Source organism: Erythranthe guttata, chromosome 6 (genome assembly GCF_056151865.1).
Source record: "Erythranthe guttata isolate IM_541 chromosome 6, IM_541, whole genome shotgun sequence".
In the NCBI taxonomy this organism is placed as follows: domain Eukaryota; kingdom Viridiplantae; phylum Streptophyta; class Magnoliopsida; order Lamiales; family Phrymaceae; genus Erythranthe; species Erythranthe guttata.
The window spans coordinates 16,109,303-16,122,924 of NC_142538.1; the positions used below are offsets into that span (position 1 = coordinate 16,109,303).

The window sequence follows — 13,622 nt, forward strand, 5'->3', positions numbered from 1 at the left end:
ATGGCCGGAATCTGCGGTAAGGATTCAATCTCTAATGGCGGATCTCCGTCCAGTCCGATCAGTACAGCGTGTGGTCGTCCGGAGGCGAGTACACCATACACGGTTCCGATGCATCGACAAACGGAAGGGAATCATGGTTACGGGGGAAATAATGTGCAAGTTCATAAAGTACCAGAATTAGAGTTCCCAAGGTTGAACGGGGAGAATCCACAAGGATGGATTCGTAAATGTCAAAATTATTTTTACAACAATAGAATGAATGATCAGGAGATGATCGTATATGCTTCAATGCATATGGAAGGAAAAACGGATCATTGGTTTGCGGATTATTTAGAAGGCAAAGATCCACTAGACCGGCATACTTTTGTGGAGCTAGTGATGAAAAGGTTTTGTGAGAAGGACGATGAAACTTTGGTGGAAACTTTCAACAAATTGAGGCATGATCATAAAATGAAGACCTATCGATATAAATTTGAAGAATTGAACGCTTTCATGCTACACATGAATAGGACTCTTTCAGATGTATACTTTATCAATAGCTTTATAAATGGATTGAGAGATGAAATTAAGAGCATGGTGAATTTACTCAAACCAAAGACTTTGAAAAAAGCTATTAGCAAAGCCAAGCTGGTCAAGTCACTCATAGTACCATAAAAATGCTTGGTGTGGCCAATAAGCAACCAATCTCCATGTTGGTTGACACTGGAAGCTCACTTACTTTCTTGGATTCCAACACTGCCAAGAGACTTCAATACATTGAGGCATGTCACTAATATTGTAATAACAATATCAATATGAATAATATTAGTATTACATGTGGCATTCACAATTGTACGTCACAACGTCGAGAGCTAAAAATTGAGATGACATAAAAATATTCATCAAGTTGAAATCAAGTTATTAAATTTGACTAGCAGTGTTATCTAACGAGAAATTTTCAGTTAATATGAAGGTGATTATTAAAAACTAATATTTAATAACAATGTTTATTTTTATTACTTATATGTTTGATTATTCTTCATTTGTAGGTTGATTTGCATTGTGTTGAACTTAAAATGGACTTAACAAAAGATTTTTCTCTATAGGCATGACCTAGCGGTTGGAGCAAGTGAACCTGTGTCAATTAACCCATGTTCAAATCTCCTTATCAACGGCCGTTAGCTCGAGCTTCTTACACATAGTTAGCCTAGTATTGTAGTTTACGTCTCTCGTATGAATTGCATATTATTATATGAGATTGTAATTTATTGTAAAAAATTATATCAAGGTAATATATTGTAAAATGATTTTATTTTATTAAACATTTTTTTTCCATTATTTTGGTAATAAGTTACTTCTTGCATATGACAATTTTCCATAGTATGCCGGTCACTTGCAATATATTGGATTCAATACATGCGGTTAAGACAGGTATTATTAGGGGTGTAAATTGGAACAAAAATTCCGATTTCCGCCGAATCCGATCCGAACTATTCCGATTTTGAAACGACTTTTTGAATTCTGAATTTCGAAATTCCAATTTTCGAAAATTCCGAAATAAATCGGATCGGAATCGGAAATACATAACAGAATTTCGGAATTTCCGATTTCCAATCCGAAATTATTCTGATTATTTCCGATTATTTTCTGATTTATTCCGATTTTTCCAATTATAATAATATTAATATTTATTACTATATATAATATATACTATATGTGTATATCTATCCGCAGTCTGTACTAATTACTAGTAATATATGTTAGTATATTACTAATATTCTTTTTCCAATTAATATATATATATATATATATATATATATATATATATATATATATATATATATATATATATATATATATATATTTGGACATATTATTTTTTTTTTAATTTTCTAAAACATACAAAAGTCAAAACTCAAAATTTATTAGAATTACTTCGGAACCCTTATTTGATGTTTCTTTCTCCAATTTGGCTACTGTGTCGGTGATCAATTTTTTTTTTTTTTTTTTTGGGAAAATTCCGAAAAATTCCGAAAAAAATCCGAAAAATTCCGAAAAAATTCCGAAAATTTCCGAAAAATTTCCGAAAATTCCGAAAATGAAGATTTCCGAAAAATTCCGATTTTCCGAAAATTCCGAAAAAATCGGAATCGGAATCACTTTTTGAATTCCGAAAAAATCGGAATCGGAATCGGAAGGCGTTTTGGACTTCCGAAAAAAATCGGAAATTTTCCGAAACACCAAAATCCGATCCGATCCGTCCGATTTCCACCCCTAGGTATTATCAAACAACATTTGAGTAATTAACCCTAATTAATTTAGGATAAATGAAGAATTTAAATTAATTAGTTGTATAATTTTCAAATATTTGCTAACTTTTTCTTTTTCCCCACAAATCTCTTCTAGAGGAAAAAAAGCTTAATTACTTGGAGTTTATTGCAATTACTACTCCTGTGAAAATTGCAACTACGTGTTTCTCCCATGTCATAAAAAAATAGCAAATACCTCCCTATATTCAGTTTTAGATAGCATACTTGACCCATTTTCTTTTTTCCTGTTGACTGGTTGTAAAAAGACAGAGATACCCTGGGAAGATTCCTGCAGAAAATCTTGGGGACCAAATTGAATTACTGAAAATTGTAGAAACTTAATCAAATAGTAAGTTAGGTGACTGAATTGTAATTTTCAGGAAATACATAATATTTATAAGATCGTGGGGCCGAAAACACTATTTTGGAGCCAAATTAAAATTTAAAACTATTTAGGAATTGAAAAATAATTAAAAATGTAAATTACTATTATAATTATTCGTTTAATAATATTAAGTACACATATTAAAACATAAACAAAGAAAATTCTTATACAAATAAACATAAATCGAATTGAAAAGGAAGAAAAGTCGCAGAAACCGCGCGTGAGACACGATTTGCGATGAGCGGGGTTTCGCCTTTGACTAATAAATATAGGGGGTTATTTGCTAATTTTTTTATGACAGGGGGGAAATGCACAGTTGCGATTTTCACAGGGGTAGTAAATGCAATAAGCTCTAATTACTTGTGCACGCTGTAATTCTACTTTTATTAATACAGTTAATTAATCGTGAGTGAACAAAAAAAATGGAGGAGATTGGGGGAAGAAGAAGAACGGGAATTCAAACATCCAAACCCTTCAATTCCGTCCGTTGACGTTGGTCAACTCCGACAAGGTACAATTTCCTGAATCATGTGCTTTTCTTTTATACACATATATATATATATATATATATATATATAATATAATAATTCGGTGAGATTGGCATGAAATTTGATGCGTATGATCGAATCTCACAGCATTGTTATTTGGGGGCAATCTATTGTGTTCTTATTTGACATAAATAAATGCTATTTTAATTTTTTCAACAAATTAAGAATTTCTATTGGAGTTTCAGGAGGATTTTTTTTTTTTTTTTTGCTTTTTTGATTTTATGTATATTTCTGTTTGCTGCTGTATGCATTTTGCAAAATGCTCCTTGGTAGAGTAAACTTTCCGGTTTTTTCGATTGAACTCGTTTGTATATCCCTTTACCTGATAAGCTCACTGTTTGTATATTAGACCAGCGATCGAATTTGCTCTTAATACGACGATTATATAACTCAATTTTACCAATATATAATTAGTTTCTAAAGCTTGGTCCTTAATGATTAGTGGCTTCTAATCACATTGTTATATAACATGATTACGTATCGGGTTCACCTGTTTTCGTTAACTTCCCACTTATGTTTACTGTCCCTCATACAACCAACCGAGTAGTTGAGGCATGCTTAAAAACATTTCTTGTTTCAAGCAAATTTATACAAAGTATTTCCCGACAGTCCTTTCGACCAACTATATGTTGGGATGTAGTGAATTGCATTATTTTTTTGATGAGCCGTGTCTGGGTGATGTATTATTCTCGATGATTTAATGACTTGGGCCTTGGGGTAGAAAATGATCGCCAGGTTTCGGAGAGTACCTATCACCTTTAGGCCCTTAAATTTAATTTGTTTTTCAAGCATCGAATCACAGAAAACAACTTAATGTTCTCATAGTTCATTAATATATTATATCTCCTAATGAAACAGAGGCAAATTGCAATACTGTATTAACTTTCAGAATAGAGCAGAATATTTCTCAGCATGAACTAGGAGTTGGAAGGTTGACTTGGTGTCGTGAAAGATAAACGCGGGTTTCTGTGGAGAGAATCGTTTTTGGGGGTTAAAAAATCACGGAAGAGTTTCAAAAGGCTTCCACTAGCTTTTATATTTGAAACATACAGTAATTGACTTATATTCTATTCTTTTTGAAATCTCTTTAAATGTGAACTACAGGTGGGAAAGAATTTGGCGAGTATTATAAGACCATCAAATAGCCGAGTTCTTCTCTTGTGAATGAAGAACAGAAGCCTGAAATTTACCAGTTGACTTTCGCAGTTATTATTTATGACGTCAACTAGCAACTCAAAAGGCATTGTAGAGGATGATGACGAAGAAGAAGAGGTATGATATAGACTTCTTCACCATTCCTCTAGTAATATGTTATGCAGGCATGATATAATCTGTTTTTCTTGTTTTCTTCCCTTCTATTGTTGTTGCAGTTTCAGCATTTTGATGACTTTACTGTTGCCTCTTCATGGGAAAGGTACGATATTCTCTTGTGGAAACATATATTAGTTACAACACTCGAATAATGGTGTTACCGATTGTCCCTTTTTAGGTTCATTTCTGAAATAGAGGCTGTCTGTCGACAGTGGTTGGCTGATGGTACAAAGAATCTATTGGTATGTTCGGTTCCGATGCGTAACTGTTTAAGTTAGACTATTCTTTTTTTCCCCGTGTGGCATTATATTTTACGTAATATTTGATCATTTTCCCATATCCGTAAATGCATTTATTTATATTTCTATTTCCCTTTTGAACTACACTGCATCAAAATTGGATCCGTCGTAAATGGTTATGTTTCAGTTTCTACTGTGTATGACGCCAAATGACATCATTGAGGCAGCAGTGGGGTATGGTAAAATCTGCTCTTGGTTCCATCTAAAGTAAATTAGTGCATTATTTCTCCAGAATTGTGTTAGTCTACGGTCTACCAAAAGTGATTGTTCAACTCTAATTTGTATGTGTAGTATACATGTATGTGTAAGTCGTTTAGCATGTGCGATCCCATTTTCTCCTAGCTTCTACTTTTAAGCTTGAAAATGGAAGGATACCCAAATCTTATACCCTTTCGAAAAACATTTATAAATTTGTGTCAACCGAAGTAGGATTTTAAAATCTGGATGGACTCACTATATCTTTCGTTGGTGCAGTTGTTTGTGAGTTTTGACTGAAAAAAATAATATGTGGGAATTTGAATACCGTTTACTGTATCCTTCACAGATTTTGCATTAAATGATTTTATGAAATGTAATATATTGTATTGCCAGTTACAATATCTTAATCCATTTACAATTATCTTATTGTTTCTTGCCCCATCCAATGTTTCTTCAAAACACTGTTTTGCACAATGAATTTTGGGAAGAAGATTTTGTATTAAGAACGCATATCATAGTTGTTTATAATAGCAAGTTTTGACGAAGAAGATTGATTTTGTTTTGATGCCCTATTGTATTATTGCATGTGACGAGATATACTTTTCAGTCTAGCTTAAGTCCTCTTCTATTTGGTTATAGGTAAAGGATGCTCTGCGGATGGATTCTTTTAAGGATTTGTACAAGGTCAAATCTGAGTTCAAGTATGATATGAAAAGTTATTGCATGGAGTACTATTTTGCAATAAGTAATGATGGTACTGTCAATGTGCTAAACTAACATCACACGACACTTCTTTTCTAGCTTCATAAGTTCGTTAGAATTCTCATTGTCTCAGGTAAAGTCGCTGAATGGGATCATACGTTGCATGATCTGCAGCTCTCTTTTGGGGTGAAGGAGTTTGTGGTCTCTCTCTCTCTCTCTCTCTCTCTCTCTCTCTCTCTCTCTCTCTCTCTCTCTCTCTCTCTCTCTCTCTCTCTCTCCCCCCCCCCCCTCCCCCCTCCCTCCCTCCCTCCCTCCCTCCCTCCCAACCCCCTCTCTCTCTCTCTCTCTCTCTCTCTCTCTCTCTCTCTCTCTCTCTCTCTCTCTCTCTCTCTCTCTCTCTCTCTCTCTCTCTCTCTCTCTCTCTCTCTCTCTCTCTCTCTCTCTCTCTCTCTCTCTCTCTCTCTCTCTCTCTCTCTCTCTCTCTCTCTCTCTCTCTCTCTCTCTCTCTCTCTCTCTCCCCCCCCCCCCCACATATATATATGTTTCTTCTGATGCTAATATTTTTCAAAATGTCAGGTAATTGCTCCGCAAAGTGCAAGTGGTGTGGTTCTTGATGCACCAGAGGCAAGCAAACTTTTGAGTGCAGTTGCCATTGCTTTGTCCAACTGTTCATGGTTGGGCTGCTGTTATGTAGATTCACTGTTTTCTCCCATACTTTTCCAATATGATTATTTTTTTTAAATTGAAATTGTTATAGCTGTAAGACCATAACTGCAGAGGGGCAAAAATTGATTGTTCTGCTAGGATTTTACAATTATCTTCATTTTTCTTTGGTCTTCTATTGATTGATAATAGGTTATTATGCGTAATCATGTGGTGCTTTGTCGTTCTTTCACTGAGAACTTAAATCCATATAGCAGTTAATATCTTTGGTCCTCATTCTTTGCAGCCTGTGGCCTGCATTTGTTCCAGTTCATGACCCCTCTCGTAAAGCATATATTGGGATTCAAAATATGGGAACAGTTTTTACTAGAAGATTTGAAGCTGATCGCATTGGTAGCCAGGTCCCAATAAAGCTTATGCATTTGGAAGGGTTATACGAGCTCTTTGTTTCTAAGTTTGTAAGCTCTCTCTCTCTCTCTCTCTCTCTCTCTCTCTCTCTCTCTCTCTCTCTCTCTCTATATATATATATATATATATATATATATATATATATATACCTCCTGGTTGCCATTTTTGTTGTAAGTTCTGTGTTTTATCAATTTAAGTCAACGCCGTATATGATTATTTCTTGATTGTCCTAATTGGTAATCATTTCATCTTCTGAGGCTTTAATATTGGGAAGCCATGTAAAGCTACTATGATATTTGTCTATGGACGTACTTTTCGTATTTACTTTTTTAATTGGTATTACCCGAGTTTAAAATTGCATATATGGATTTAACATTTGATTATTTTTGTTTAATATTTGTGTCCAAATGGGTACGTTAGCATTTTTCGTCATAGAAATGATTTAGGTCTGCATATTGTTCTCCAGTCAATAGTTTTCCACTTGAACTGCTGATGATTTTGACGGATTTACAATTCTGTGCATAAGCATTGTACTTTGTCTCAAGCTTGTAGATAGCACTGGATGTATCTGCAATGCATTGATTGATGTTGATCTATTCTTATCCTCTTGTTGTCGATTCATTACTCGATTATCTAGTACATTATTTACTAATATACTAGTCCATTTTTCAAATTTATGCGCAAGGCCTATACTACGGTGGACTGGTCAATGCATCATTTCGAAGTCCATTTTAAGATGAAGTTAACCTACAGAACCCCTGTCTATGATGATGAGGATGAATTTCAAGAACCCGATGCTGACATCACAGGATCCAGCGAAAATCTTGAAAGTGGGATTCACGGAAAATCGCAATGGGATGATGATTCTCCTTGGAGTAAGTGGTACTCTGCCGAGGACCCAATCAAAGGTGAAATACTGCTGCTCATATATACATCGTAAACATGTTTTGGTTGTACGGGCGGTAGTGGGTAAAGCCTCTTTTCACTGATTGCCTGAGTATTATGATTATTATTATACCATAATTTTTTATATTACCTCATGCAGGATTTGAGTTGCTTGCTATATGGTCTGAGATAACAGCTGAAAGTTCTCTGGATATGGCTGAATTGGAAAACGCCTCACCACTGGAAGCCGAAAAGTGGTTATTATATCCATGCCTTTCTTCAAATCTGTAAGATTATTTTTTTTTTTTTTTTTGACAGGTTTTGGGTTTTCAAATGTTTATTTAAATCCTTGTTGAAGAAGCGGAGTGATGTGTACTTATCAATTTGCAGCGTTGGTATTTGTGATGGAAGCACTATCGGATTTGCATCCCAGCTCCGCCTTTTGATTAAGGCATTTGAAATGTCGTCGGAGGCTAAATTTATTGAAGATTTTGTGTCAGGTTTGAATTTTTATGATGCATAATCTGATGTATCAAATGTGAACTATTATTGGCGAATGTTATATTTCTGAGTGCAAAATTGATTATTATTGATTTCGTGATGATTTATTTTACCTTGTTTCTTCTAATTTAGCAGTTGAAAATGCAGGTTCTGAAAATTTGAACTCTTCAGCAGTTGTACCTCCACCAACCGTTCTTGATCGTGTGCTGAAAGATCTTTTTCATGAAGGTACAAAATCTTGTCTTCTTCAAAATATCCAGTGCAACTTCATTATTCAATTCTCGAATGAGAAACAACCTGAACCTTTCTGTACTAGTGAAGTTATTGATTGCTATTACCTCTCAAAGTTGAGATAACTGATCGATGATTGCTGATTCTCAATAATCCACTTCCTGTATAGCTCTTTCTATTTATTTTTTTAATATATATTTTCTTTCTATCCATACACAAATGGAGAGGAGTTCTCTTTGAGTGCATGAACCAAGGAAAAATCGGAAGAATTAGGGCCTTATCTAGCAGCTCACATGAATTGAATCCTTAATATTTTCTTATTCACCACAAAAAAACTATTACCGCTATCATTATAATTTATCTAAAAACGATTTTAACAGAATTTCGTCGTTGGATTATGTTACGGTATTTGTTGCAGAGAATTTAAATTTGTTGCTTTAGTTGATTTCCTTATCTCATGTGCAGTTACGGAAGCACAAGCTGATTTCTCTCAGGTCGAGCATGAAAGTTCTCGATCTATTAAAGGCGCTCAACCGGAATCACTCTTTGCACAGTTCTGTCTACATGCTCTTTGGTTTGGCAATTGCAGTATGCGGGGTATTTCTAGTTATAACATACTACTTGCAGTAGTTTATTTAGCTATACCATGCACGTTTATATTTTTGTTCGATTGTCATTTTACACTTTTCTTACTGCTCTATCTTCTCTTTTTTTCCCTTTCATTAGCTATTGCCGTGCTCTGGATAGAGTTTGTGCGGGAGGTTCGATGGTGTTGGGAAGAATCACAGTCATTGCCAAGAATGCCGGCAAATGGCACTATCGACCTATCCACCTGTTTGATTAATCAGAAACTGCACATGGTTTATTTTCTATATGTATAGCAGATGTCAAAATATATTAAATGCGTGTGTGGATGCCCAAAGGAAGAAACCCTTATTCACTTTCTGGTTTTCAGCTTGCTGTGTGCATCGATAAAAAGCGTCGAGAGGCCGAGGGGCAAAATATTGGCACTAGTGATTCTGTGAGTACTCAAGTGCTAGTAGTATCTGTTGATTCTGTTTCATTTGATTCTTCTCTGCCATTATTGTTGACCGACTTGAGTTTGCATCCGACTCCAGGAAAATCTTCAGACTACAATGAACTTCTCGGCTTCTCATGAAGTTAATAAAGGTTTTGGCAGGCAAAATGACAGGTATGTTTGCTACTATGGTAGTCCTCGGGGATTGCATATTACTTTAAGACATATTTATTTTCCGCCTTTCAATTTCAGCTAAAGATAATGTAGTCCGGCGTAGAATTATTTCTACTGATCATACAGTTCGTTAGAACTGTTGGTGTTTCTTTACAGTCACCAGTAGAAACTCCTCTATTAACGTGTGTATCTATATTTGAGACGTCGCTCAAAGTAAGGCTGGTGGTTAAGATAATAAAGTTTTTTTTTTTAATTTTGATAAATTGCAATAACTCAAATTTGAAATGGTTCTCTTCTCAAATAAATTTATTAGCAGTTTGATGGTTTAAGACAGTAGATAATAGTTTGTCAGACGGAAACAATGATACACTTGCCTGCAGATTTTTGTCTGTCTGAATTCTCGGTTCAATCAGTTTTAAAGGACACGAATCTCAAGTTTTTGGGTTTGATTCCAAAATTTCAGGAACGGTTCAGCTGGTGTAGCAGAGTCAATGATGCTATTGAAGTCATGCAGGACAATGCATTTTCCAATGACCCAGGTAATTTATTCACTAATCTGCGACATAGTCTCAAACATCAGTGCAAACAATAAAGGCATCCTAAGTTTTATTGTAGGACCCACCTCCCATGACAGAAGACATGCATGAAGAACGACTCAAAGCTGCCGAAGCCTTGGGTGATTCATTTGTAAGCTTAAGAACTGTATTATGTATGATCTTTTCGTTGTCTAAACATGATTATCTTAACTTACGGAAACTATGAATCGTCCGTCTCCTTAATGGCAAATGCTGTCTTTAACAAAAATCTTCTTGATCGTTTTTCATTTTAGTTTTAGTATTAGATATAGCTTGTGAAATCTTGCTGTTTGGACATATAACATGTGATCTAACAATAATTTTTGTGCGTTTCATTGCAGAGCTTCTCTGCTCAACTTGAAAAGGATATTCTAGCATCTGGTAATTAACTATCATTTGCCATGCCTTAGGCAGCTCGTTTCTCTTCTAAAAGTTCACCCGCTGATTTTATTTGCATAATGAGTGTATCCTCCTTCAGAATAATAAAACGGTACCTTTTGTGACGAACTGAGATAGTCGAAAGATTTTGACACGTGCAATATCCTAGTGAAAAGTACCGTCACTTGAGAATAATTAGAAATTCAACTATCTCTATTTTGGATGTCTTAATGCTGCATATATTTTGCCTTTCATTTTCTAATGTCGAGGTTCCGCTTTCTTGTCGGAGTAATTGTTTGATATGAAATATATACAGTAGCCTGCACTATCGTCCAATACGAAAGCTAAGTGGGCAACAATATAGATGCATTAAGCGAAGTATGACTCGCCAAGAGTCTAATTAATATCATACTGATTATAAACAGTAACCTGCTTGATTGTCCAGATGACCTTTTATCTTTCCTTGTACAATTGCAAAAGACAAATAGTAAAATGAAGACTTCGATTTTTTTTCTCGAGCCTAAAGTCAAGAGCACACATGCTAGATGCAAATTCTACTATTCTTTTTTTTTTTTTGGTTCGTGAAGTAGGAGTTTTTGCCATTAATGAAGTATTCTTGCCATGAAAAACTTTTATCTGACCTTAATGCAGACATGTCTGCGTTCAAGGCAGCTAATCAAGATGCGGTCTTTGAAGATTTTATCCGATGGCATTCACCGAGGGACTGGGAAAATGACGACAGCCATGAAATTGGAGTGTCTCAAACCAATCCAATGGAGGAAGTGTCGGAAGTGAAGTGGCCTCCTCGTGGAAGACTTTCTGAGAGAATGTCTGGTAATGGTAACTCATGGAGAAAGATTTGGAACGAAGCTCCGGCTTTACCCGTTTCTGAACAAAAACCACTCCTCGATCCAAATAGAGAAGGCGAAAAGGTATTTTAGTTTTTCCGACATAATTATTGCCACTTTAGCATTTATCTACAAGTCTATAAATGAGTAAACAAGTTTAACAATAACATCATATCGGACAAAAGTCGTTTGGAATAGAACCTAGCTCCAAGGCACGGCAATCAATCTGTTTACATATTATGACTAATATGCATTAAAAAAATTATCTTTCCAGAGACAACATGAAGTATATGGGAAGTTATTTGGATTTTACGTTTAGTTTTAGTAGAAACCATGAAAATTACTTTTGTTCAATCCTCCATTTTCGGGTTTTCGGGTTTCGTCCTACAACTTCAAGCCATGTAGTGTGCGTATTGTACCTTTAAGTTATTTAGTAAGTATATATCTTCAGTCATTTGTGATACGTAATGTTGTTTTGATTAAGGTTCTTCATTATCTGGAAACGCTGAAACCACAACAACTGCTGGAACAAATGGTTAGCACGGCCTTCAGAGCAGCGGCCGACACTCTTAACCAGACTCCAGTTGGTCAGCTAAAGCAGATAGCCACAAAAACGAGACAATTATATGTCACTATGGCATCTATGTTAAAGTATTTGCAATGTAATGTCCTTTTGGTACCTTTTTTTCATATTTTCCGTAGTTCATTTGTCGGAATTAAAGGGCTTTCACGAATTCACCAAATCATTTGCATTTTCTATTACAGCACATAATATGACGAGCGATAGTGATGTCATCGATGACCTCAGACGACTATGCACTACTTTCGAACACATTGAGAAGCTGATTCTACTAGCGGCATCTCTTCACCGCAAATTCGTGCAATCACCGCATCTCGGAGAAGCAATTTTCAGTGATTGCTATGACTACTACCTCCCAAATATGGGAACAGGCTCTGGGCTTGGCGATAATAATATCAAGAAAGTAAGCTTACATTGTTTCCAATTCTCTTTCGAAATTTCTCCTTTTATATATTCATTGAATTTCAACTCCCATTTCAGGACTAGTATGGCTTTTCAATTTTTCAACCAATTTTTGGTAAATCACGATATTGAAATGCTAAATGTTGTTTCAGTTTTGCTGGTACTGCTCCGACTTTAAATGTAATTTCGACCTATTTTCAGTCTGAATTTGGCAAAAGTTGAAACACAAAATTTTTAGTTCTTTGAGTTGGCTTTCTAATCCAACTTGAATCAGCTGGATTGAATGTCGGGTGAGAGAGTTGTGCATGAATGAATGAACATTGGCTACAACTTTGATGTTTTGAGTTTTTTCCCGATTTGGTAACTCATTCATTCATAACTCTCTCACCCGCATCCAATCTATCTGATTCAAGTTGGATTAGAAAGCCAACTCAAAGAACTACAATTTTTGTGTTCTGTATTTTGACAATTCGGACTGAAAAAGGGTCAAAATTACATTTGAATCATAATAGGAAAACGACGTTTAACACCTCCCATGTTTAAATCAAAATAGGAAAACAAGTACCCTTAACTCAATTAAAATCTATTGAACACCTCTTTTTCGCTGTCAAAATATTAAAAAATGTTTTGATTGTTTTTCTACATTAGGAATTTGACAAAAAGCAAAGGGTAAGTTCGCGCGACAGAAACGTGATTGTAGGCATGTTCACTCCACCAACCGCGAACCAGTCATGGAGGAAAGTTTTGAGCATGGGGAATCTTCTCAACGGGCACGAACCAATCTTAAGGGAGATTGTGTTTTCTAAAAACGACCGCGTTAGCGAAAGCTACTACGCTTCTTCTAATCCTAAGCTTAGTCGACAGGATGTAGAAACATATAGAATGTATGTGTGTGGAACATCAAATGATCTTAGGGTAGCTCTTGCCGTTACCTCGTTTGATTAATTCAATTGCACTCCTTTTTTTTTTTAACTAAATTCATTAAGTGTCCATATCTTTGTGTGAATGAACATTGTATCGATTATAGATGCTAAGTAACATGATCTATAGAGTTTCTATGGTATATGTAGCCTCCTTTCTTTTGGATAGGGGTAGAAATCAAATTGTAACGGAATCAGAACTACCCTTTTGGGAAAATATCGATTTATTTTCCGAATACATACACCGATGTCCCATCCTGATTCAAAAAAGAATCTAAAAGTCTGTTCTAAATTTGGAAACTCTTGAA

The 13,622-nt window shown here is 35.3% G+C and overlaps 2 protein-coding genes across 7 annotated transcripts; both read left to right on the forward strand.

Moving 5' to 3' along the window:
- Nucleotides 1-654, forward strand: LOC148770293 (uncharacterized). Its single transcript, XM_088819100.1, has one exon. It carries the CDS (start codon nucleotides 1-3, stop codon nucleotides 652-654), a length of 654 nt encoding a protein of 217 aa, XP_088675226.1.
- Nucleotides 655-2,298: 1,644 nt separating this feature from the next.
- LOC105957269 (Rab3 GTPase-activating protein catalytic protein) lies at nucleotides 2,299-13,457 on the forward strand. 6 transcript variants are annotated; one of them, XM_088819954.1, is made up of 24 exons: nucleotides 2,299-2,395; nucleotides 3,024-3,184; nucleotides 4,326-4,493; nucleotides 4,592-4,635; nucleotides 4,711-4,774; nucleotides 5,669-5,783; nucleotides 5,865-5,932; nucleotides 6,308-6,405; nucleotides 6,681-6,852; nucleotides 7,488-7,710; nucleotides 7,848-7,974; nucleotides 8,078-8,187; nucleotides 8,336-8,416; nucleotides 8,885-9,016; nucleotides 9,146-9,279; nucleotides 9,375-9,440; nucleotides 9,538-9,611; nucleotides 10,075-10,150; nucleotides 10,227-10,298; nucleotides 10,528-10,567; nucleotides 11,216-11,496; nucleotides 11,897-12,074; nucleotides 12,178-12,395; nucleotides 13,043-13,457. In XM_088819954.1, the coding sequence occupies exons 3-24, from the start codon at nucleotides 4,437-4,439 to the stop codon at nucleotides 13,337-13,339; spliced, it is 2,727 nt and encodes a 908-aa protein (XP_088676080.1). In that variant the 5' UTR covers nucleotides 2,299-2,395; nucleotides 3,024-3,184; nucleotides 4,326-4,436; the 3' UTR covers nucleotides 13,340-13,457. The 6 variants fall into 6 exon arrangements, with proteins under 6 accessions (XP_088676080.1, XP_088676083.1, XP_088676081.1 ...); XM_088819957.1 differs by having other exon boundaries at nucleotides 5,669-5,774; XM_088819955.1 differs by lacking the exon at nucleotides 2,299-2,395 and having other exon boundaries at nucleotides 2,968-3,184.
- Nucleotides 13,458-13,622: the final 165 nt, after the last annotated feature.

Excerpts from the sequence above, each read along its gene's own strand:
- LOC148770293 (XM_088819100.1), top strand. The coding sequence starts at position 1 with ATGGCCGGAATCTGCGGTAAGGATTCAATCTCTAATGGCGGATCTCCG.
- LOC105957269 (XM_088819952.1), top strand. The coding sequence starts at position 4,437 with ATGACGTCAACTAGCAACTCAAAAGGCATTGTAGAGGATGATGACGAA. Across the intron at positions 7,711-7,847 it reads TGCCGAGGACCCAATCAAAG|GATTTGAGTTGCTTGCTATA; the intron begins GTGAAATACTGC and ends TACCTCATGCAG. Across the intron at positions 9,295-9,374 it reads ACATGGTTTATTTTCTATAT|CTTGCTGTGTGCATCGATAA; the intron begins GTATAGCAGATG and ends TCTGGTTTTCAG.